The 26,677-nt window shown below is 40.3% G+C and overlaps 1 protein-coding gene across 2 annotated transcripts in view; it reads right to left on the reverse strand.

The window, feature by feature from the left end:
• SNX25 (sorting nexin 25) overlaps positions 1 to 26,677 on the reverse strand; it is a 58,112-nt gene that overhangs the window by 3,606 nt on the left and 27,829 nt on the right. For both annotated transcript variants that reach the window (XM_048942192.1, XM_048942193.1), the window contains exons 7-15: positions 18,182 to 18,372; positions 14,652 to 14,783; positions 13,761 to 14,036; positions 9,825 to 9,980; positions 8,095 to 8,226; positions 6,605 to 6,745; positions 5,920 to 6,033; positions 3,621 to 3,785; positions 1,075 to 1,192 (exon numbers count right to left, since the gene is read on the reverse strand). In XM_048942192.1, the coding sequence (XP_048798149.1) occupies positions 1,075 to 1,192; positions 3,621 to 3,785; positions 5,920 to 6,033; positions 6,605 to 6,745; positions 8,095 to 8,226; positions 9,825 to 9,980; positions 13,761 to 14,036; positions 14,652 to 14,783; positions 18,182 to 18,372 (1,425 nt within the window). The remainder of the gene's footprint in view (positions 1 to 1,074; positions 1,193 to 3,620; positions 3,786 to 5,919; positions 6,034 to 6,604; positions 6,746 to 8,094; positions 8,227 to 9,824; positions 9,981 to 13,760; positions 14,037 to 14,651; positions 14,784 to 18,181; positions 18,373 to 26,677) is intronic.

Here is a 26,677-nt window from a genome sequence, read left to right on the forward strand (position 1 = left end):
TTACAGAATCCATAATCACACCCCCCTAAAAGCCACAAACCAAAAAACCCACCCCTGCATTAAATGTTAATTAATGGTACGTGAGTCTCTCTTTTTCTTGTTTTCCCTGTACCGTTTGCGATACAGTTTTTAAGTCCTGCAGATGACAGAAACACATCTGCATTATGCTTTTGCCATTGATACCATAAGCTTTAATGTTCAAGAATATCTGAAGTGCACTGAACCATGAAACTGCCCAACCACTTTTTGTGCTAGAAGAAAAGGAAGACTTTCTGTACCCTACAACTACAATGCTGTATAAGCAGCAGCAGCACTGCAATTCCAAAAGCATTCTCACTCATACAGTTAGCTTTCCATTGCCAATTAAAGGAACAAATGCAAGTGCTTCCTAGTAATTAGAGTCTAATACTTCTTTCATGCTGTTCACCACCATTAGAAGAAAAGCCTATATTTGGAATGTACATCTGTTATTTTTGGAAGGGGCTGCATTTTGTAATAATTACCCTGTACCTAATTTTATAAAGTGTCAAGTGTGGCTCCACATTCAAATAGAACCAAAAATAGTTTTCATCACTCAGTTACATAAAGAAGGGAAAAATCTGGTAGGAAAAGGTGCCATAGTTACAGCATCTTTGCCATTATACAAAGCGTAGAACTGAAATGCATCCATAATGCACTTGAAACGGACATTAAAACCACACTGCTTCATTGGTGGCACATCCTGCGATGGAGTTGTCTCTCCTTCCTCATAAATTGTATGTTGGAATCTGCAGCCCACATACAGATAATGTGCTGTTGTACTTCCCTATTTTCTCCAAATTCATTTTCTTTAATGAAAAACCATATTCCCTGCTTTGCCAGTGACATTTTTACTGCAGTGCTACACTGCAATAGCACTTTCATTCTGAAGTTTTAAAGTCAGGACTATTGCAAAACAGCTCCTTGCCAGATTAGCTGGCTACAGAAGTTTCAAGAACATTTCAACTTCTTGAAATAGAAAAATGTGAATTACAAAGCACCCCAGATTTCTTGGCCAACAGGTTCCACTAGCAAATAAGCAGGTTTGCAGCTTACTTCCTCGCAGCTCAAAAATCTCCCCAATCAGCATGAAACACGGCTCAGCAATAGAGTCCCTTTTTCCATCCACCTCTTCCCCATAGTCCGACAGGTCACTGTCCTCTTCAATTTCTTCCTAAGAACAGAGGGACAATGTAGGCATGGAGTGATATTTCTTCAATACTGCTTTTTTTTTTTTTTTTTCCCTTCTCATCTTCTGGTCCAGAAAACCTCCTTCATGACTTAATTTCTCTTAATTTGTTTTTGTTCTTTGCCTAACAGTGATGGACTTTCAATTGTCTATCACCCAAACCCTACCTGCACATGGGGCTGGAACTGGATGATCTTCAAGGTCCCTTCCAACCCTCTTGTTCTGTGATTTTAAAGTCCCATCCTACAGTGTTTCAGCTGTACACCAGAACATCTTACACCTTCTTCCCATCCTCCAAACCCCACCTTTGCAATGCCCAGCATTGCAAAGCAGCAATAACTCACTGTGTAAATGCAGGAAACGAAAATATTGATACTGATAATAGTACAGGAGAAAGATCCCAGGGCCACACTGCTGTGCAAAAGGCAGGCATAACAGCATGATACATAGGCAGGAATGCTGTCCATCAGACAGTTGTGAGCGTAAGTAAAGGAGATTTTCATACATAGGCATATGAGAACTCAGTGGGTGCAACGTGTTTCAAAATCAGTCATATTTCCAAGAAAAACGTGGATGATCAGGAAAGTGCAGAGCAGAACTGTGACAACTACACAGAACGTGGTAGGGAATGCTGGGCTGCTCGCTCTAAGAAATGAGTAAAAGACCCAAGGAAAGTAGTAACTCCTGATAAAGAGCATGATCCTCACCCAAACATGGAGATTTTCTCTAAAGAAAGGGACTAGGCTGCTCTCTGTTTGCTGCAGACAGGACAAGAGCTGAGCTGGTTGAATACGGTGAGATTTGGGTTAGATGGTAAGAACAGGCTTATAACCAAGGAGTGACACACTGCCCTGCGTGACTGCAGAGCATCCATTGGTCACTGGAGGTTTAAATACACCACAGATAAAGACCTGACAGTAATGTTGCTGGTATAGCTGAGCCTACTCAGAGCAGAAGGGCAAATCCAATGACCCCTCTGTGGTCCCCGTTCTATTTTTCTGCTCAAGTGAATCCTCCCCCATTTAGAAAATGCAGTAAGTAACTCTTATACTATAGGGATGCATTTTCTACGTCCATTAACAGTTCGTGAACCCCCAAACCTCTCTCTAGGTACTATCAGTTGTACTTTTCCTCTTATTTAATTCCATTCCAAATTTAGCCCCATTTAAGGAACCCCAGGTTTCTGAGATCTGAAATTGTTGCAATATATAATCCTGAAAGCAGCACTCAAGAGGTTAATATTGTTGCTCCTGCACATACCTGAATAACATGAGACAAGATGTAAAGTTGTAAGAGAGCATGCTCTTCAGAGTTCAAAATATGGAATAAAACACGACACGATCAAATAATGTAATACACACATGATCTGGCTTTTTTTTTGAGGATGTTTTTCTATTAATTAGTACTAACAGTACTAATTAGCTAACAGCTTCCTTGTTTTTGCTACTTCCACCTATTAGTCAGTATGGTGAATATGAACTATTTTCCATCTTTAGAAGAACAGAAGTACTTCTTTCAAAACTTAAAACAAGCATCTCAAACTTTCTTTATATTAATTCCTCTGAAATAATACAATGTATTCATTGCCCAGGTGTGAATGCAGTGCAATTCTGGAAACATTCAGGATTTTCTTATTCGTGACAGTAGCAAGACCACCTTTTTGTCTATTCACAGGCCAGCTCCATACAAGTTTCCCTAACTCCACTTAGCCTTGAAGAGGCCCATTCACTGCAGAAAACTACAGCATTTAGCAAAATAATTGTTTCACATAACATACAACTGGTGATGGAAGCAGTTCCCTGGAGGTCGTGTATCTATAACCCCAGCAACACATGACAGAGCGCCATGGAATTTTAGTTTTAGTCAGTGAGCTATTTTAGTCATTCATCTTTTCTCTGTTGTGTTTTCAAAGACAAGAGGTATTTATGCCTTAGTATCAAATATGCCAACCTGTTTGGCCACATGGGCTACCATCCACATACACAAATTCCCTCTGTGAGCCTGTACCACCATTTGCAGACATTCTTCATCAAAGCCAGCTTTGCTCCATAAATTGTTGCTGCCAAGAGAAGTCTCTTAAGAGAAAAACTCCCTAAAACATGCACGTCTAAAGCATAGAAGGCAGGAATACTAATAAAAAATAAACAATCCCACATAGACTGCATTTCATTCATTTGTGATAGGTTCCACAGTTACCTATATGTGTATCTGTGTGTCAGAGGACAGGAAATTTATTAAAAATACCTTATAAATTCATAGGCAGCTCTTCTCTCTGAATCTTTGTTCGCTAAAGGCAAATTAAAAATGACCTTTCAAAAACGCCTTCCAATACTACCTGCCATTCAAATGTATTACAATAATGGCTCTGTCTGCTTACTCTGGCTAAGTAATTAAATCTGGGAAGATAACTCACCTCCTGATGAGAAAACCAGTCACAAGGAAGTCGCTCTAAAAATGATGAGAGTGAAAAAGATGACTTTTTCCCTTGCACATCAATCACTTTGAGGTGTTCTGGAGAGGGGCTCAAGAAGGCATAAAGTGCTTCACTTTGACAGAGCCTTTCATCAGAGAGCAATTTCTGTGAAAGGAATACAGAGACAGAAACAACACATTAACTATTACTTTGTAAGGAACAAAGTGCATCAGGCCAGCTAATGAAACTTAACGATTAAGATAGCTCAAAAGTAGAATGAGAAAAAATAATCTATGTCTGACAGATGCTTGGCTCTGATGATCTTATTTTAAGCAGCTTGGCAAGCCTTTAATCCGACAACTTCATTTTTAAAAACATGAAGTTCTAATTTGTAAGAAATTAGTTTTTACGTGTTGTAGTTAAAAATGACAATTCTAGGACTCACTATTAATTACTTCTTAGCTAGTCAACAATCAAATTAACTTACCTCTAGAGGACTGGCTCCTATCAGCCAAACTCATCTCAACTTCATGCATTTTAGATGACTCTCACACTTAGCAATGCCAGTCCTCCCAGTTGAGCTGTTTTGCTCTATGCTCTCCTTTTAGTAAACAGAGAGAGCATCAACTCCGAAGGCATTATTCAGTTCTTTTCTTTAGACACCTGACTTCAGTCAAACACACCTGGGAGTGCCCACCTGTCTGTGTGCAGGCACAGAAGCTTTTAAGGAATTCCACCCCTGTATGCCATGAATTGAATTTCTCAAGTATCTCACAGAAGTTCTTTTAAGGCTACACATCCCTGCAAAGAATGAACATGAACACAGGGACTGCCTCAAGCCCTCAAACCAGGCTGTAATTCCAGCAGGGTTACTGCCAACCTCTTCTTGCTCACAGGACAGGAGAACCCACTCTTTAGAATGCTTCTGGTGGCAGTGGATGAGCCAGAGGAAAAAGAAATTCCCTTTTTGTAGCCACCAGACTTCTGCGTGCCAAAATGGCACTGGTCAAGTTAGCAGAAGCTGTTCTTACACTGTCTGTTGCTGCTGGCACTAGCAGCACTACTCAGAACATGGGCAACCACTGTACAACCATCAGGGAGCAAGGGATATCACAGCTCTATCAGGAGTAGGAAGGAAGACAAGAGAGAAGGACATAAAGCTTGCCACCTACGTTTTGGTAAAGGATCATGACAGCACCTAAGGAAAAAAACATGAAGATTCACAGTCACCTAGTTTATAATTTTCGCACATTTCTTTTCAATAATGTTTTTGGACACAACAAGTTGGCAACCTATCCAAGTTTGAAATCCTATCAGTTTAAGAATAAGTAAAGTTCATACTGAGAACTCAATTCCAGTTCAGCCTTCATCTTAACTGTAAGAATCCAGATGATTGATAACATTACTCCCAAGAGAAGTGTTCATGGCAAACAGCAACATTTGGTTGTCCCTCAAGTCACTGGCAAATAGGAAGGTAACTCTGAAGTTTACACACTTTTCATATTGATATCTTCCAGCTAACACAGAATGCTTGAGAATTCAAGTAACCTATCTTAAAAAGCAGCCATACATATAGAGAGTGCTGTAAAATAAAAAGCAAATGCTGTGAATGTAATTTGTGGTGTTACCTGAGACCAAATTTGTCCACAGAAGCAAAACTGAACTCCAAGAATACCTTTCTATTTTAAATAAATTAAATTACAAGGCTCTCCACCTGAGGCTCTAGGTGACCTAAAAACAGTAATCACACACTGCATTCAATTAAATTAATGCAATCTCAGCAGTATTAGCCTAGTTCACGGACACCCAACTCCCACAGAAGCCAAGCCACTTCTTCCACTCTGCAAGAGGCACAACTCCCCCCCCTTGCTGACAGCCCCTCAAGCTAACTGGCCACACACCAAACTTGGGACTAAGAAGGAAAACGCTCTGCCACACCATTGACCCTTTGCGCTGCAGTCAAGATGGGGCAGGAGTGTGCAGTCTCTAAAATGGACCATCTGAAGTCTTATTTGGAAAGAACAGAGAGGGGAAGATAGAAGATAAAGACCTAAACGGCACACTAAGACCCCACAAAGACAGAAAGGACAGAGACATTACTCAGAAACTAGCAGAAGGTGTTGGAGATGGATACATTCACCAAAGCACAATGGAGAACTAGGATTTTCCAAATAGTGGCTGTAAAAGTGTGGTAAAAGGAAAATAACTGTGGTCATCAAATCCACATAGGACAGAAGAGATGAACATACAGCTGTCTTAACTTCTGGTACTTTCATCACTCTGTGGTCTGCTTTCTTACCTGCAGAAAGTTATTAAGCTGGTTCTTAGACTTCTCCATGAACTTCTGGTCTATGGATTTGAAGGGCAGCTTGCTGAGTGAAGGCAACTGAACTTTCTTTAATGATGGAAAGCACTGTAGGAGAAAGGGCAACTCACTTAATGTGCATGTGCAGAAAAACAACAGCGGTGCCAGTTCTAAATGGAAATGAGATTCTGTAGTCTCATCTGCCTTCCATATCCTGCTCAGCATGCTGAAAACACCTTTCCCTTACCCACTGTGGGCTGACACATTTAAACCTTTCTGCAACTCCCAACACCACCATTATCAATCTTCTACAAGACAGAAAAGGTAGAGCAAATTAATGGGAAATCTCCTCTGTTCAAAGAGTGTCAGTTTCAATACCTCTCCAGGAGCCAGAGAAAAAAATTTACTTTTCAAAATACTGACAGGTGCAAGTGGATTATTTAGATGTTGGGTCACTTCAGTAAAACACTCGTTATTAAGAAAAAAAAGCAAATAATTCCATGTACATTTGGCAGAGGCAACGTATATATGGATAATGAACCTAGAAAGGGTGAAAGCCAAAGATTGGAGAACTGGTCATATTTTTGTGTGTTATTCAGTGTTGGCTTTTTTCCCTTCTCCATATACGACCCGACAGCTTTTAGCAATCTACATCCTCTCCCTCCCTTGAGATTCATACCTCACTGAGCTTCCGGTGTAGGTTCTGAAACTCACTGAGCTTCCTGGGAACAGTCCAGTTCTTAGTTTCAGCTCCACCGACTTCTTGTAAACTCACTAGGACAGAGTAACAGGGCACTTGTTCTCCATTCTCTTCTGAAACCTTATGGGGGAAAAACAAAAAAGCCAACAAAAATACAGATAAGGTACAACTGTGAAAGTAAACAGTAGAACAATTTATGCTGCCAGAGTGGCATGCAAATTCACTCACCATCACTGCACAAAATTTAAGCCTCTTTGTGAAGGCAATACATCAGAAAATCTATAGAAAACTCAAACTGAAAACTATACCAAAAGGTCACGTGCTTGTCTTAATATATAGGCAAGTAGCAGAAAGAACACCATTCTCACCCCACCTGTTTGAGGGAAGTAACAATATATTTAAGCTTTCCAGACTTTTATTTATTCTTAAGATGACTTAATTCATCCAGATAGAAGAATAGAGTTCAAAATTCATAGAATTATGACACATTTTCTAAGAAGCCCATGGAAGTCTGACAATGCTTAATGCTTATGACAGGTGATTTGAAGAGCTGCTGCGATGCCAGTGCAGAAGGTACACAGTTAAAATATATCTGCGTCTTGTACAACTGCTCAGCTGCACCAGGAGAACATTCTCTGCAATGCACTCTTCCTGTATCTGACCTTGGAAACTGGGAAACCCTATCTGACTTCTGGGTTTCACATCTCTCTAGAGAAAAAGTGCAGCAGCATCCTGGCAGAACACACAGCACCAGATTCAACTTCCAAAAACATGCCTGGTTCCAAGCACAGTTATTTCGGGAATTACCTTCCTGCTTTCTCAGCCAGAACACTGCAAAAAGTACTGCTTGAATAGCAGCTTCCAGCACGTGGCTCAGAGGGAACAGTGTCTACCAGGAAGGTCCCCACCCTTTGGGTTTGTGTTTGCAAGTCTCCTGCAAATATCTCACAACAGCTATTTCTGAAAAATGGAAATGCTGATCTGAGCAACTTACTCTCAGATATAAAGCACTCTCTTTCTGGGTATCCTATCCTAGTCCCTTGAAACTGCAATACCATTACATATTGTAATACAAAGTGCAAAAAGTGTGCATATCTTTGAAGCATACTGGAGAGACAATCATGCTCAAGTGCAGAAGCACGGTATTTATAGCATGAGGCAGCTCTAATGAAAAACTGTGCTCTTAAGATAGCAAACTAGTTTACCCAATGCCAAATCCTGCTCATATATACACAGGTGTTTTAATAACTCCATTACAACAGAATCTGGGCACTGGAAATGTTTATATATAAAATACAGTAAACACTTGGGAAAGAAAGGAGTGCAGAAGAGACTGTTTTTTCTCGCCAAGCAAATACAAAGAACACACACATACACAAAGGCAAAAGGAAAGCATATGCAATTTTTTTACCCTTCTCTTTCTGCAAGTTTGAGCTGCTGCAGAGGATGAAGACCCATAAAAACCATACCTCGCCTGAGATGATGAAGGCTTTCCACATGCCAAGATTCTCACACCACCAGTCTGTTCTTGCAATGTGCAACTGAAGATCGTTATGCTCTCTCTCCATCAGAGTGATCTCATCCTTCAGCTTAGAAACAATCTGCAGAGGAAGATTTATCAATTACCACCGGGAAGAAAAAGCTTGGGTGGCACATCCAGTCACGTTTCTGAGGCCACTACTCAGAAAGGCAAAAAGATGTGAAGACCAATTTATGTGCAAAAGAAAATGATGACAGTACACTTGTACAATAACGTTAGCCTCAAAGATCAGCTCCAATACTAAAACGAAAAACAAAAGGCACGATACTGTCACACTCTCAGGATAAAAGAGGCACATTAGATAGAATTATTTATTACACAGTTCATATATTGTAAGTTTTATTCTAAATTGAAATTGCAATTACTGCAACACCACTTACTGAAGGCATTCTCCATTTTTCCATTTCAGATACACACAATGAGATGGAAGAGCTTGGGAATAGATTACATTTCCAGGAACAATGCTATAGTAACATTTACCCAAGTAGCTACCACTCAACTCACTTCAGTTTAGGAAAAGCAGAGGACTTACTCTTGTGGAAACCACACATTGGAAAAAAAATATATAAATAAATAAGATGTTCTCACCAGCACATAGCTCACAGCCAATCTCACAAAGGAGCAATAGCATATCTTACAATATCAGCAAAAATAACTATCTATACCTAAATCCCAGGGAACAGTATCTAGAAAGGGTAAAAGTATACATAAAATGTGGTATCTGTGTACAACCTGCTGCCAGGATGTGCTCCTGTGCTACAAGTTTTACAGCGAAGGCTCCTAAATGTGATGAGGTGGTATATCATATTATTAAAAAATAGCTGCTTCCACATTTATTTGGAGTGGTGAGACCCTGGCACAGGCTGCAGAGACAGGCTATGGCAGGTGGATGGTGTGGAAGGGACAGAGGGAGCAAAACTGGCCATTGTAGCCTCCAAAGCTACTGCCCCCACCCTGCTTTAGAGTCATATGTCCCTGGAGCAATGAGAATGAGTGGGCTGTCAACTTCTGTTCAGACTAGTGTTGCTGCGCTCATCCCATGTGCAAAGTAACAAAAGAAGGAAGGAAGAGCCCATAGTCCTGAGCCATGGTGTAGGCCCAGGCCATTTCAGCCATCCCCTTAGGATGATGAAAGTATCCTCTCCACAGCTTTCTCCTGACTCCTTAATAAAGGAAATAAGTCACTTTCATGGGTCTTTTGTTCCTTTATTTAAGCAAGCCCATTGCATATTGGGACACCATGACACTGCTGTGCTACTTGCAAGACAGCAGAGGGAGCAGCAGTTAATGAGCGCAGCCCTACACTGCAGCGCTGCAGATGCAGCAAGGACTCAGAGCCAGCTGTCACAAACAATTAGTTATACAGATCTAAGTGGGCAGAGATGCAAGGAAGAAATCTGATTTGCTGTGGACAGAGCAACAAGACTATAGGAGGAAAGGTCATTATTTTATGTCAAAATTTAAATCACAGCTGCAGTTGTATTGACAGTAGCTTTAAAAAATAGGAAAAAAAAACAGTTATCACCAAGCTCTGATTGCACTTTTAAAAACACGGTGAACAAAAAAGGCATCAGATTTGTCCAGAAAGGGCCTGATATGACTGGATATTACATAAACACATCATATGAAAAAAGGACTGAAGACAACCAAGGTACCCACCTTTTTGTTGGGTTTTGGTGAATTACATATGGAATTTAGAGCCTGTTTCTTATATTTAAGCTTGTCGTTTAGTTGGCGAAGCTTATTTACAGCATAACTGGCCTGTTCATTAATTCCTGTGCTGCATTCTTCAGTAGCTTCTCCACAACCTTGGCTCTAGAAACAGAGGATGGGGATAACTGCATCATTAAGGTGAAAAAAGGAAAAATTTTGTTTGCTCTAAATGCATTTCACGTGTGAAAACATTTATTCTTCTAGATAAACATGTAGGTCTATTGGCATATTAGTCTAACAAATTCTCATATATACTTCAACCAGCAGATCCAATATGAGACATAAGAAAAGAATGTCAAATTATCATTTCTACTACATCTGCATGAAACTCTTCCAAACAAAAATGACCTTTGAGGTAAGTCTGTGGTGTGACAGGAAGAATTAACACTTCTTTTAAAAGCAGCAACAGCTTAGTAACTCGATAGTCAGAACCAGACAGAACAGCAAATACTCAGCACTGAGCTGGAAGGTAGTAAGACAAGGGGGAAAAAAAAACAGAGCTCTTATACACAGTCCTGCCTCCAACAAACCTTCACAAAACAGATTTAGCAGCCTGTAGAACCAGCTAACTACAACCTATCTCTCTGTAAACAGATTTTATTGCTGTTTTTAGAAATGCTAATAAAAAATGTGTCAGAAGCACACATGCGTTACCTAAATTCAGTAATCATTTTCTCATAGTCATTGAAACAAACCAACTGATTTTCCCATCTGCTGCACAGCAAGCACGTGGAAAAAAAATGTAGAACTTCACACCTTTCAGCAACTTCCTCTTTAACAACTTCTGACATTTGCCTTAACTTCCCTGTTCTTACGGTAGCTCCTCAAATAGGAATGAAGAGGCTGAGATCCAGCAAACAGCACTGTGATGCACCCACCATCAGCAGTGTCATCCTCAGAGATCTCTGAGGTTTGCCTGTGGCTGAACGGATCTTGGTTTTAATCGGTGGGATGAATCTAATCCACAAACAAGGGACAGACTTCTGTGTTATTTAATGGTATTTCCACTAAATAAGTTTCATCTCATTTTAACATAAAGCTAACAGAAGGAAATCTCTGAGTTTACATCTTACTGAAATAGGTTTGAGAAGGTTACAGTAGCAGCAATAATTAACCTCCTCAGTTTGGTCCTTCTAAAGGATGGTAACATAAGGTAGGAATCAGGAGTTCTAGGCAAAGAAATCCATGCCCTTTTCCAGCTCTGCCTTTGTCTCCTATGTGGCTGAGCAAATACTAGCTGCATGCCCTGTCCTTCCATCTGCTTTGCATGATCTGTAAACTTTGTGAGTCAGAGACTGCTTCAAAGCACGCGTGCAGAGACTAGCTTACAGCTTCTTAACTACAATAATATAAATAATAAATACTAGCAACACTGGACTTTATTCCAAACTCCACAGATCATAAGCCAAACATTTGAACCTGCAGGGAAACACAAACGTCATACAGAATCAGGAATATTAGTTTCAGCAGGGAAGAGCTGGCAGCTGCTCCCACCAAGTCTGGCTCCACTCACCAAAAGACTGCATTTAATTACAAAGCAGTGAGGCTCTGCTCCCAGAGGAAGGCTGTAAGATCCATCATTAAATGATTCTGAGCCTTTCAGCAGGAAAACAGTGCTGAATGCAAGTTTGTCATATAATGACAAATTACAGGATAGCAAGTTACCTCCAATAAAATTATCAGATTTATCAAATAATCAATCAACATACTCAAAGCTGAGACCGTAATGGATTGTGCTGCTTTCACCTTATCTCCACTGCACAACTTCTATTTCCACTAGATCTCCAGAACACAGACCTGGGACTCTGCAGTGATCTGCCACAGAGCTCCAGCACGGCCTCCAGGCTTGTTCTGTTTGCTTTTGTGTCTTTACTTGTGACACTTAAATGGAGCTTCGTCCATGATACAAACAGTGATGACAGATGAGAAGGAAGATCTTGTTCCACTAGCAGCAGGACCAGCAGAGCGTGCCCTCACCTGGTTTGGTCTCCTCACATTCCATCAAGGCTCATATTTGTGCCCTCCCCCCAAAAGGGCACTACATGGCTTTTATCTCAACAGAAAAGTGAATGGAAACTGAACACACACAACTCCCACATTGCCCAAGAAAATGTGAATATAGACCACCAAAATCCAAACCAGCCCTAAAACAACCCGTATTCACTGTCTACATGGAAACCTCCAGGCATACCGAAGTCTCAACTGCAGCTTCTTATACGTGGGGGGAAAAAAGCTGTTTGCTAGCTAGTAGCTGGTATTTCCACCCATAGTTGGAAGGCTATTGGAAACTTCTAGAGGAGTAACTTGCTATAATTTATTCCCACCCCAAATACTCTGAAGCCTGGTGCAGAGCCATTAGGATCACTCTATTAGATGATGCTCTAACAGCACAAGCAACTTCGCACTTAGCTTGTAATTTAAAAAGATGCAGAAAAACTTCAACCCTATAGAAAAATTTGGCCATATTTTAGTCTTTAAGGTTTCACAGCAAACACAGCCTTCAAACAAGGCATGCATTTAAGCAAGCACAGAGAGGAAAAACCGATGATGCCTATGTCCAAGATCTGATTGTTTCAGCAGTGAACATTATCTGACAGTTAGCTCAGTCCTAAAGCATGGTGTCAGTTTTCCTTGAGAAATGGTTATCACCACTGGTGGGAATGGTGAGACTCTGAATAAAATACATGAAAAGAATAAAAAGGGCAGAGCTCAGAACAGAAAGCACTGTGCAAAAAGAGTAACAGCACTTCCCCCAAGTCCAACCAGTGCCAAGAAAAGGGCAGGACATTCCTGACATACCTACCACTCTCAACACACAGCTGGGTCAGCCATGAAAAAAAGAAAGCAGGTCTTGAATACTTGGTCAAGAAAAGGGACTCTGAGAGAAACGAACAATAAAAAACTGAGCAAGCTCTCAAGATTTGTATGGGAAGTAATTTCTTTACAGCAGCTCATCTGAATTAGTTAAAGTAATATTTAAACAGCAAGCAGGAAAGCCTTAGGCTTTGGAATAACTGTTTCTAAATGCTCAGGTTGGCATCAGCACCTCTGGATTCTGCTCTCATTTTTCTCACTTGGATTCAGTTTTTGACAAACCAGTACATGTCACTCTGTTCTGAGCAAAACGAAGATATTACTGCTGCCCTGAAGTGGCAGCCTGAGTGAAAGATGCTCACAAGCCTGAGAGATGCCCTTGTCAAAGTGTTCTTAGATCAAAATAACCAGTTGCCCCAGCATGACTGATTTAGAGAACCCACTGGAAATGCCTGCCCCAAGGCAGCAGCTGTTGGGTTACTGCTTGGCATTTGAAATGTTCTGTTTCAGTATCTCGAGTTGCACTGCTATTGTAATCAGTTTATTCTTCCAACACAGTCTATTGTTTTGTTCCATAAATTAATAAAAAACGCTAAGATTCTATTTTTTCCTTTTTACCTTTCTCTTTCTTTCTTGCAACTTTAAGACCCGCTTAGTACCTAGTATGTGCAGGGAGGGAAGGCATGGAGAGTGTCAAGAGAAATGTACAAAATCACTGAGACTTCCTTGACTGACAAATAAAACAGCTGAGTTTGTATGAGGTATCTTGCATTCTGAGATACTAAAAAGCAAAATGAAAGAACGAATACAAAAGGCTTAGAAATCCAAAATAGGTACTTTTAACTAATTTAAAGTTGTCAGCCATTTTGTACCGTTTTGTTTCAAAGAGATTGCAAACACTGAGTTTATCCACTGAAACTACAGAAGTTATAATATTTATAAACATATTAGAAAAAAAAAAGAAATCCAAAGCTCAAGGACAGAAGATGCTTCCACACACTTTAAACAGGATCATCTCCAGCTCACTGTAACTAAGCAATGGTGAAAGAAATTGTCAAGGTGACTCACAGCTTCGTCTTTGTCCTCAGGAGTTACTTGGACAGAACTTCTTTCTTCTTCCTTCTTGACTGATCTCTCATATAAATCACTGACGATAAATGAGGGGTAATATCTGTCCTTCAGAGTTTCATAAACATCTGCCTGAATTCTGTAGAATACTTCAATGCCTTTATTACCCACAAGACTTTGCTCTACTTCTTTATAAAGTGATTTTTCCACAGGTATTTCTCTGCTTTCCACAAAAAAATTCTGGTAAATGTCACTCACCAGCTGAGGTATTTCAGCCTGCAAAGCAAGGATAGGAAATGAAGAGAATAATAAATAACATTCACAATACCAGGATGGCTCTGGATCCAGGTGCATAACTTGGAGGGTGATCAAGCTGATTTTACGCCCAGATGAATGAGCATATTTGCAAACCTCTTACTGAGATCAGGCACTCTGCCTGTGCACCTGTGCAAAACAGTCCATTTCACAAGGTAAGCACTGATATTTGTTAAGTGAAGAAACAGCTGTGTTCTAAAATTATCAAAGCTCCTCACCCATTGCTTTTAAAAGCACACCAGAGACATGTGCACCAGGACAGGAAACTGGGTATTTTCAAAATGCAAAACCAATCTCCTATTGCACACTTTCTCTCTGCTGGAGAGGGAAATTAGTACTTCTGCCTATGAGGTATCATTTTTTATAGGTCACGATGCCACATCAAAAAAGAAACAGAAAACTATTGTCACTATCAAAGAAGTCCACAATTTTTAGTTGCCACACTATCCCCAGACATTAAGAAGCTAAAAAAAAAGTCCAAAATTGCTCAGTACCCACCCTATAGCATTGCTATTTTAAAAGCAAGCAGATATCCTGGTTCATATACAAGCCACATGGACTTGCAGTTTTTCCCACCTTGTTAGCACTCCTCAGGTTCTCCACAGACTCCCACAGATCAATCAAAGCCACCTTATCCATTCTGTCCATATATATTCGAAAATGCTCTCGGTATGAAGGGTTGGCCAAAATTTCTTCAAACTGAAGAATCTTAAGAAAAGAAAAACAAGTGTAAAACCTCTCAAAATACCTACCTGGCACCAAACAGTAAATCTTCATCATTGACCTAGACTAGGGTAACTAAGGTAATCAAACTATGCTTCCAAGGTGAAGTTCCTAACAACCTGAATTCTTTCACTTGCTGCCCAGAGGTTTTCAAGTAGTTCAGCCACATTTTGTGAACAGAATTTAAATATAATGTCTTCAGCTCTTATGTCCTCTTGTTATCCAAAAGAGACAGCTGTACACACATGGGAAACAACAAAAACAAAGACAACTGGTTGTAGTTTGCTCATCTTCTGCTTTGAAAAAAGTTTACATTCTTTCTTTGCTACTCATGAATTACAATGACAACTCTGTGAATTTGGAGAAAGGCAAATGTTAGTAAATACCCTTTAATTTTAAGGAAGATCAATAAGCATTCTTAGAATCACCTCGCCAATTTTTCTCCACATAAGCAACATTCATCTCAATCCAACAGGAGGTAGCTTGTGGGAAAAAAATTCAGCCTTGAAAGTTTCAAAATGGCATTCTTAGGTAAGTCTGTTTTTTTTCAGAATGCCTTGAATAATCCCCAAATTTCCTCATGTCATTGTTCATGGTGCACTGTAATAATTCATTTGTTCACAGACACTGCATCTCAAATTAATTCTGATACTCAGCACTTCATTTTGAGCTCACTTGGCTTTTCTTAGTTTGCTACATGATGTGGAAGCCCACTCCTGCCGGAAGACACCACCATCTTCAGCAAAACAGTAATTTCAGCTCTCCTTTATATTCCCACATGCCACAGCTCAGAAATCACAGTGAAAATCTTACCAATCACCAATTAAATCAGAATCTATCCAAGGACCATGGAAGCAAGCTGTTCCAGTATCATTACGAGCACAGGCTCCCTGCAACTTAAAACCTCTCAGATAGCTTCTGGATAGAATTCTCTTTGGTACCTCACATCAACTCTTACCATTCACAAACCATAGCTACACTAAGGAGATGCTGCAGCTCCATGGACTATGTCACAGACGTGGCCATGATTATTTGTGCTCTGTACAAAAGCCATGAACAAGTTATTTGCTAAATGAACACAGGCAAGAAGAACTCAATTAACTTACTGCAGTGCCGCAAGTAAAATTTCTAAGAAAAAGGTCCAGGAGAAAATAAGAGGAGATGTGTTATATATTACACTAATTAAAACTCTATTTTCTCTGAAAGCAAATCTAACACCCAGGGCACACAGTAAATCAGAATCAGAGCTACTGACAATTCAGATTCAGGTGGTAGCTGAGTGCCTTTGTTCATTACTTTTAAACATTTGATTATAATTTACACATTTGAAATAATGGGCTAAGTGAAATGTGCAAAATCAGTACAACCTTGTGACTCATACATATTTATGAAAGAAAAAAGTGACACTTTTGTAATTATCTTCTGCTATAAAAAAAAGTATTTCTAAGCACATCATTTTTGTTTCTTAAATCTGTAACAGGAAAACTGACAACTCCAGATAATCCATCCTCACATTTAAGACCATAATCAGAACATAAAGCCTTACCAGCACCTCTATTACTGCCCTAGAACTGCAAGAAAGGCAAAGTAGGAAGCAGAAATGAAACCAAAATATGCATTTAGGCCACTGGTCGATTTATTCTTTATTCAGCTAACACCAAACATTTCCCAGAGTTAATGATGTATTCAAACTCCTGTATTACACTTGCATAAAACAATAATTCAGAACACTATCAGTAAACATCCGTTTCTGACCTATTTCATACACATTAAAGGCAAAATCCCAGGTTTTTTTCTACAGGAGCTAGCTATTCTGCAGGTTAAGCACTAGCTTAACAGAAAAGCTTTCACAACAGGCTTCAACAAGAAGTTAAGGGACAGCAGCAGCAACTTCAACATCAGTTTACCTGCTAAATTTTAAAGGAACATTTTGTCCCGTTGCTGTGAAAAACCCAAATTGCCTGTACAGAAGGGGCTGGGGGCCTTTAAGAGCTCAGACTGCAGCTACTGCAATACAGGCAGTGGACGAGAAGGAACGACAGTGAAGGCAGTCCCCCACACAAAGCCAAGCCCCAGGCATTTCACTGTGCTCAGCGAAGAGCAGCATGGCCGCTGCCTTGTGTTCAGCCTCCCTGAGCCTCTTTTCTGGTCGCACTGCACTGGGAACAACAGAACAGAAAAGCAGTTTTCCTGTTTACTGCTCTGACATGGATGAGGGGAAGGTTTTTGGTTTCTTTGTAGAAACATATCAAAACGTGCAGAAGCAGAACAGCACTAGATCCTATCACTTGTACTGCCAATGCAACCATCAGCACCCCTACCCAGTGCACCTTCACTACCCGACCCCATTTCTCTAACAAATGTATCCAGGAAGCACAGGCCCTCTCAGCAGGCCCTGAACAGTCTGCTCAGAGGCATCAGTGACCTTCAAGGTTCTGCCACATGCTTCTCTCTGCCTTTTTCCCACTGGCACCACTTGCTCCATTCAACTTCAGGAAACAGCTCTGGGCTGCCTCAGCACAATCTTTGACAAACTATCTGAAATGGCTCTTGAAGGACAAGTGGAGGGTGGAGAGCTGCCCTCTTTAAACCACATTCACAATGAGCGATGCGTAACAGGTAAGAAAGAGTTGCATGACAGAGAAACAGTACACTCAGTTACAATTATTATAAGGATGCAACGAAACTTGGAAATCCTGCAAGAAGGGTTAACTTCTTTGTTCTACCTACACAAAAAGATAAAATCTTCGAATCAGAATACAGAAATTGCTTGCTTTGCCCAGAGGGGCAGAGTAAAGTACACAAGGAAGCAACTAAACAAAATTTAGCCAGACTAATTAGCTATGATTTTATTTTTGTAGCTGCTGACTAATGCAACAGCAATTATGCCTGTTGTTTTATTGGTTTTTTTTTTTTCCATTCCTAGAGTAGAGTGACGTAGAAAATAAGCAGTCAACAGTCTTAAGAGTTTCTCCTGCAGGGACTGCTCTTAGTTTTACTAGTTGCTTTCTACAAGTAAGTGTTTGCTTTTGAGTAACTCAGTATTTACAAAACCCACAGGTATTTCCTACAGTAAATATAACAAGAGGCAATGAAACATTACGCATATGTTGAACTCTTTTGAAATAAAGTTGCTGCCACGATCTCACGAATTCCCTGCACACAGTATGCCAGCTAATCCTGATTTTTCACAGTCAGCAACGTTCCAACCTGGATGATCAATGAGTCTTTCCAGATACTACAGCAGTTATTTCCCAACAAAAAATGTACAGCAATTAATTTACACTTCATTCCTGACGGAAGGGAGGATTAATGACAGCAGAGTTAATACGAACCACATTTAGAATGACCTTCAGGCTATGAAAGAACTATTCAACTCATACCTTCTGACTCTGAGAGCCATCTCCTTCATCAGAAAAGCCGTCTTCCTGTTGATCATAAGCAGGCCCCCCCAGGATCCTTATTCTCTTCTCACATTGCTTCTTTGCTACTGTCAACTGATTAATATACCTCTTCATGTTGCGAGCTCTCAGCAGGTCAGCTTTCATTGCTGCAGTTTCTTTCCCTTTTGAATCTGAGAAGAAAGCAAATCAGAGATCATTTTTTACAACACAAAAACGTTATCTCCACAGTGCCTCTGTGCCCTGTGTGATCACAGCATTTGTCATTTGGGAATCAACTGTGCCCATGAGTACAGCTGCTGTGAAGTTTGTATATGAATTTGGATTATTTTGAAATGTTCTCCAGTGATGCCTCGTGTTTATATAAAACAGTTCGGGGGGAAAAAAATGTCCATTGAATGCTGATTTATTCAACTCTCTCACCATCATTTGCTGTAAGACACAGATTCTAAATTTTTACTACAGGTTGTACATTTCTCAGACAGCATTAGGTGCTACCTGCAGCCATGGTGTACAATAAGTCACTGAGTGGATAGTTTATATACCTCACTGAACATAAACTGAACATAACCATGACTGAATACAACGAGGACCAGACTCAATGCAAACAGAAACAAAGCAAAACAAAACTTAGCAGATAAAGCATATAAAAAAACCTGAGCTGAAATCATGCCTGTTTTGTATAGCTGCAGGGTGCAACTGATTCACATTTCTACATTGGTTTTAATATCCTCCTGCTCCAGAAAACATTCCTGCTTTTTCAGGTTGGAACTAGAGCTCTGTAGCAAAGTACTTGGGCTTCTATTCAGCTCAGGATTAATTCACTGCTCAGGGATAAACTACAGAGATGTATTGTGCTATTTTTTTGAAATATCAAATGTAATAAAATGTTGTGGATAAAAACAGCATTCCATTTGCAGAACAGCTACGAGAAAGAAACAACCATACAGCTACATTCTGTGAACGCATACAAAGAAAAAGGAAACCTCTTTGGAATGACTTCAAATAGGTACCTGAAATACATTTCTAATACACTGAACTATCTTTCCTTTTAGATTTTTTTTTCCTATTTATTTACCCTTAAAAGCAACATGTAAATATCTTCATGAGTTCTGCCCTTCATATACTGAGGGGCAACTCAAAGCGTGTAGGGATCCATAAATCCCTACATATAACATGAATACTGATATACTCCCAAAATACTTTATTATATTCCTAATCTTACTTCTTTTGCTGCACGTATTTATACATGTTAGTATGGAAGCCTCCTGATTCACGGACTGTTAGTGTGTCTTATTTGCTAAGTATCATTTACATCTGAGCTGCCACATAATAGTGAACTACATAGATAATATTCACTGAAGCAAAAGATAAAATGAGTTTACCATTAAAGAAATAAGCCATCTGTTTTCCTGGCATGTTATCTCCACAGGGAAGTCAACAGAGCATTTAATTTAGTGTTTCAGTTCCCTGACCGGAGGTACCAGTATTACTGAGGGAAAAGGAGAGAACAACAAAAGGAAAAGAAGGAAGAAACCTGAAGCACAAAATAGCTCTCCCTCACATTAAATATACTGACAATACAAATATATTGACAGTAGATTGAATTTGAAAGATTAAAACCCACCATTTCCCCTGCTCCACCCGACTTCAAGATGGTTTCTGGAAGTTCACAGTTCTCTCAAAAGCTTAAATACTTTGGGCTCAAAATGCATGCATACTGACAAGCATAGGCCTGACAGAACCACTGCCCAAATCCTCCTCACCTCTCCTTTCAGCTATAGTGCCCACAGATAGACCCACACATCCTCATCCCCTGTGCTAGCAACTGCCATGCATCTTAGAATCATTAAGGTTGGAAAAGACCTCTAAGATAATCTAGTGCAACTGTCCATCTTCCACCAATACTGCCCACTAATTCACATTCCTCAATACCACATCTACAAGTTCTTTGGACATCTCCATGGATAGTGACTCCACCACCTCCCTCGGTGCGTGCCAATGCACTGCCACTCTTGGAGAAGGAATGTTTCCTAATATCTACTGTGAACCTCTCCTGGTACAACTCCTCAGCCTCCTCTTCTGACTGCATCTTTCTCCCTTACTCCTCTGCAGACAAAGCTGCCACTCTGCAGAGCTGACTGACTCTTACTGCTCAAAAACTGACACTTTCAAAGTCAACGACCAGTGCCATATAATGACCTTCTTAAAACTTCCTTAGCAAAGAACAACACGTTCTCAGAGGGTTTTAGAGGAAAACGTGCTTATTACGTTGTCTTACATCCTGTGATCGTAGAAGGCCTCCAGGAAAGAAAAACAAACCCTACACCACACCCACTTCCTGGGATGAATTACTTTGAAAATACCTTCACACCCATAACGAGCCACTCCATGTCAAAGCCACTTGGGGTGGAGAGCTGAAGATCCCACTGCCAACCCACTCCTGTCAGCAGGAGAGCCTGGCCGTCAGGTCCCCCTGCCAACAAACAGGAGGCCCATGCAGAGCACTGCAGCGAGCAACGTGCTCTTTTCAATCCATCCTCTCCTGTTACCACAGCACTGAAATACAAATACAAGCCTTTTCACCATTTCTGAGAATCAGTATGTTCGCTACATTCAGACATCCTGGCAAAAGCCAGTTAAAACCAGAACGTTACAGAAGCAGCAGCTTGCATCTATTCACATATCCTACAGTAAGCACCAATAAAGGGAAGAGAAGCAGACATGCTACTAATGCTGTTCCACCACCATGCAAAGAAAGAAAATGCAAGATTTGGACAATTATTTACTAGCAAAACTTTACAATTTTCAGATGTTCCCCCTCCCCCCCCCTCCCCCCCCTTGAAAACAAACAAACAAACAACCTGCTTCTCATCAGCAAAACGAGACACATGCTTCCTCCACAAGCTGCACATGACTTTTCCAGCAGCAGTTAATCAGGAATTTCTTCACTGTCCCTTTCTCCATAGGCTTCTCATTTTAATAGTTACACTGCAAAAATGTAACTGAAATGGAAACAAGTCTTGTTCTTTTAGAGCTTGGAGAAAGACAGTTGCAAGTCACCTGGCAACAAGCACAGCAGCATTGACTGTCTCCAGTCCCTGGAGGAACTGCACATGACTTCGTATGCATTTCTGTAGGACCTTTTTGCAAAAGCTGAGCTTAGCACATGCACAGCCTACTTAATGCTACATTAAGCTGAAGTTCTACTGAGCATTTAGGCCACTACTCTGACATTTAACAAGAACCACATGTTTGCCGAAAGACAATAGAATTGTACATCTACCTGACCACTGCAGAGCTAATCAAAATTGTATATAAAGGAGGGCATTCTCCAGATGCCTCTCAAACACTGACAGATGTGGGGCATCAACCACCTCACTAGGAAGCCTGTTCCAGTGTTAGACCCCCTCACCTCAAATGCTTCCTCATGTCCAGTCACTTGAAGGGACATTATAGAGAATTCAGGTGCTGATTCTTAGAAACATATAGCACAACACACCCTTCAACATCACAGTGACTATATGGTAAACTTCAGTGTGGGAGAAAGTATGTTCTTTACAGCTACATAACCCTGACCACATATAGCCTCTATGTTCCTCTTGGTCACTTCTGTCTGACCAGTCAGCCTTCCTCCCACCCTCTTTTGGCCATCACTAGCTCACACAAAGGATCTCAGGAAAAGGAAGCAGCAGCTCCTCTGGGGAGCTCATTTGAAAATAACAAATGAAAAGAATCAGTCTGCCACGATCAGAGTCATTTCATTTCCATCCACAAGAATCACACAGGCACGGCCTCACCAGAACTCAGTGGAGGATTCCTTCCATATATTCATGCAAGTACAGCTGTATGCAGCTCTTTAAACACTGCCAACAAGCTATGCAAAAATAGTTGTGCATCCCTTTGTGGGAGATGGTGTGGTGGGAAGGAATAATCTAGTTTTGTCATAATTAAGTTAGATGGCATCTGTAATGCACTGGAACAGATAAGCATCCATCTTACTCCACTCGAAATTATCTTCTTGACAAAACTCACGCATCACAACCCACTCTTCCAAGTCACGTTTGGAGTCTGAGTTTCCAAAAGAAAAGCCCCTTTCTAAAGCTGAATGTTCAAGCACCTTTCAGAACTACAGTACATAACAAAGCCTACCCACAGACAGCTCTGTTTCTGCTTAAGCCTTCAGCTCCACTTCAAAACCAAGTATCTAGATGTACAGTGGAAATGCTCAGCAGTAGAAGCCTACTATCACTCAGTAGATTTTTTCATTCAGAAATAAATGGCTGCTTTTTCAATCTGTCTCACAACACCTGCTTGAAAAGGAACAATTTTCCTCAACAGAGATGTGGTCAGTTACAGTGCGGTATCCAAAAATCAGTTCTAAACTGCCATGGTTCCTGGTCATGCTGTCACACCGATGATGGAGGGTGAAGAAAAACGGAAGGTAAATGAAATAAATCCACTCAGAATATTGGAAACTGTCCTCAAAGAGATTTGCTCGGTGTTACCTGAAGACAACTGCATACAGCAAACTTTCAGGTAAGCGTTTGTAGTCTTTCAAAACGTAAAGGACACATGTTTTGTACAGAAAAATGGAATTCCTAGAATGGAGGCTCAAATTTGGTTCAGTATTTCCAAGAGATCAATTCTTACCAAAAGGTAAGATAAAGTAGGATATTGGTTTTCATTTTTCAGGAAGATGTACAAAGATATTATTTTTCCAACCAGAGCACGTGTGGTTCAAGAAAAGAACACAGCCCAAAAATATCAACAGGATGAAATAAGGATGAGTAAAAAGCAAACCTCCTTGTACAGTCATTGCTGCAATGATGCTGACAGTTTCGGAAGAGGGTATATAGAAGGACAGTTAGGAGAAAAAGCAAATGCTGAAGGCTTCAGCAATCTTGTGCATGCACGAATGGGGAATGTAGTGTCAGCAAGCAAGATAACAGCTTCTACTTACAACGGCCTGCACAACTCCAAAAATAAATTGTCAGCACCTCTGCAAGCATTAATGCTACACTAGGTTTCTTACTGTTCACCTTTAGCAATGACTGAACACAATCCTGGTCACAGAAGTTACATCACCCATCCACAACAGCACTGTAAACCTCTGAAATTATTCTGCTCAGCTTTTTAAGATATTTGACTCTCTCAGGGAGTCAAATGCAAAACCTATTGCTTAAAATGGATTGGATGCTTTTGTACACCTTCCTTTGCTCTTCTAGGCTCATATGCCAGAAGATTCAAATAATAAAATCTGAAAAGAAAAAAGACCCTATAACATGCCATTTTTTCCACTAGAGATGGTTTAATACAATGATGTTCAAAAGTACTTTCTGCTTTTCTTAAAAAGCTTTAACAGCTAGACATTTTGCCAATAGGTGGCACCAACACAAATTAAATTAAGAGCTTTGTCCTTGCTGAGGGACAAACATTCCTCTCAAACACCTCTGTGCACTGGCATTAAATGCATACTTTGTTGTTACTAAATCAAGCCATACAAAGTCAGGGAACCATAGCTCGTATTAGAAGTCATCATGATCTCAAGCAACTTATTCTTAAATAATAAACACCTAAAACTTATCGTAAACCAAAACATTTTTGGTCTCATCAGTCAACTGCAAAGGTACACATACCTGTTCAGTCCTACTTATTGCTGGTCCTGTACTTGCACAGTTTACTTCATTACACAGCAGCTAGCCACTCACTGCTGTCCACTCATGCTGCATCAACTGCTTCTCACAGCTGTTGCTGTACCTTTTCTTACTGAAAACACTGTGTCAGGAAAATCCCATGCCTCAAGCTGTTTGTTATTTTTATTATGTGCCCTAAGTCAATACCCAGGCACTAACAATGAAGGCGCATTCTCACAACGCAACCCTGCCATCACAAAATGGAAATAGCTACAAGACCAACCCCAGGCTGGAATCAAAGGGAAGAGATGCCCACTACACAAAAGACAGCAGCTCATTTACTAGTAGAAAAAGGGCAATATCACACACTGACCAATCAGACGATTACAGATAAGCAAACAGGTACTGGGGAAAGAGATTAAAAAAAAAAAAAAAAGAAAGAAAAATAGGAATGTGTAAACACTCCCATTTTGCAAAAAGCTCATGTTTATAGCTACTGACCATGAAATCTAGCAGTCGCAAGGTAGTGATATGCTCTGGCATGAAGAAAGGAAGCTATGAAATGGTAACACTACTAAAGTGGTGGTCTGTTCTATGAGCACTGATTTTCCTGTTTGGTTGTTTTCTTCCACGTGGCGCAAAGCTGTGCTCTGTGTATGTGTGTTCATTCCAATGCTTAAAGAAGGTACGACGGATCCTTTTTCTTTGAACTCTCCTTCAGATCCGTCATCAGATTAAAAAAAAAAAAACCACACGTTTTTACTCCTTCAAAAGGAAACAAGAAAACCAAAACACAAAACCCTTTACAAATATATATTTAACCCTCTACAGTCTGGGGGTTCTTAAAAGTTTTGCTGTGAACCGACTGAGAATGGAAACTTATGGAGATGAAAGCCTTAGTAGAGAAAATAAAAGGTAAAAAAATCTGCCTTTAATGTGCTGAACTACAATAGGATTGTACTGTAGGCTAGAGCTGAACATACTGTTCCACACAAATCAAAAGACATCATTTTCTTGAGGAACAGCTATTTAAATATAAAAGCTCAGTTGGAAGGGATCTTCAAACTGCCTGACTGCCACACAGAAACCTGAAGTACATAAATGAGAGCACTGTCCAAACACTGAACACTGACAGTGTGGGGCATCAACCACTCCACTAGGAAGCCTGTTCCACAAGAGGCCATAAAAAAAAAAGGCAGAATCAGCTTAACCACAGAATAAGTGGAACTTATCTCCTTTGTCAGAACAAACAGCACCAGGATTTTTACATCTATTTTGCAGAGCAAGGCACTTGCAGCTTCAGAAAAGCCTCTTCTCTTCAGTGCTCAGTGTATAGTTAACTGGATAAACTCCAGTGAGACCAAAAAATGATCATCAGTAATTAATTGCAGGAGCCTAAACTCCAAAAATATATTCCCCAAATCAATTCTTCTCACAACAATGCTGCACAAATGGAAATACAAGCTTAGCAAGATTGATTTTTTTCATAATGTACTCAGAGTTAACTTCCCCACTTCATTTTATTACTTTATAAAACACAGTTTCTATTCAATTCTCATCTAAGAAACGTTAATATTTCTCTGTGATGCATGCTTGCACAAAAATTAATGCTAACTTTGCCTCCTTTTGGTACAATCAATATACCCCACAGGGATGGATATCTAACTCTATTTTAGGATGTAAAAGAAATGTACATCAGTGTTGTGTTTTCAGAAATTCAAGGACGGACTCCAAACTCTTCAAACTAATAATCAAATTGTCTCCCTGCCAACCCCGTGCCTCCTGGGGTGCTTCTTCTCTATGTTTCTAATTTATTTTTTCTTCCATTACACCCATATCACCTTTAAAAGCTTTCCTATGTGACACAAGGAACTAAACCCAAGATCTCTTTAGTTTAGTTTACAAACAAATCCATTCTTATAACAGAATTGTAGAATGCCTTGAGTTGGAAGGGACCATAATGCCCCCCAGCTCCAACCTCTGCTGGGGGCTGGGTGCCCCCCACCAGCTCAAGGCTGCCCAGGTCCCACCCAACCTGGCCTTGGGCACCTCCAGGGAAGAAGCACCCCCAGCACTCTGTGCAGCCTCAACACCCTCTTCCTAACACCTAATCCATGAATGTTCAATCCCCTGGCTTGCCTGAGCTACGCTGAATGAAAAATTGTCTATGGCTGCACCTATGAAGGTTGCAGCACAAGAAATGCCTTCTAATGCTTCTAAAGAATAAATAGAAAGAGCACAATAACACTGTTTCATAGAGCAAATTCTCAGCTACACAACACACTTTTTCAACAAAGTCACCAGCATTAGCTCTGCTTCGCACATACTTCCATACCGGAAATCATTCTGTCAGACTGCCTCTCTGCTGCCATCTGTCACACAGCAACAAAATGTAATGAATACTGGTGGGAAGGTTCAACCTCTACTGCTATACCACCAACATCTGCCGCGGGTATTGTAGGCCAACATCACAAAATAAGAGGCATTACTTTTGGAACAGTCTTCATAAAAAATGTGGGTGATGGGCTGCACTGTGACCTGTGCCAGACCACAGGTGGCCCATGGGTTGGACATGCCTGATAACTTAAATCTGCTCTTTTTTTAGTTTAAAGCCATGTCCCCTTGTCCTGTCATTATCAGACCATAAAATATGTTGGTCCCCTCCTGCTTGTAAACTCCTTTAACTCATACCGTCCATTGTTTTCTATTATGATTAGGTGGATCTCAAACATATCTGTTCAAGCAAAATTTTGTTTGATAATTTTTCCATCAATAAAATCTCTTGAAGATATCCCACAGCTCTGGTACATTTTGAGAACACCCATAAAAAAGTATATACATC

Source organism: Lagopus muta, chromosome 4, assembly GCF_023343835.1.
Source record: "Lagopus muta isolate bLagMut1 chromosome 4, bLagMut1 primary, whole genome shotgun sequence".
Lineage (NCBI taxonomy): Eukaryota > Metazoa > Chordata > Aves > Galliformes > Phasianidae > Lagopus > Lagopus muta.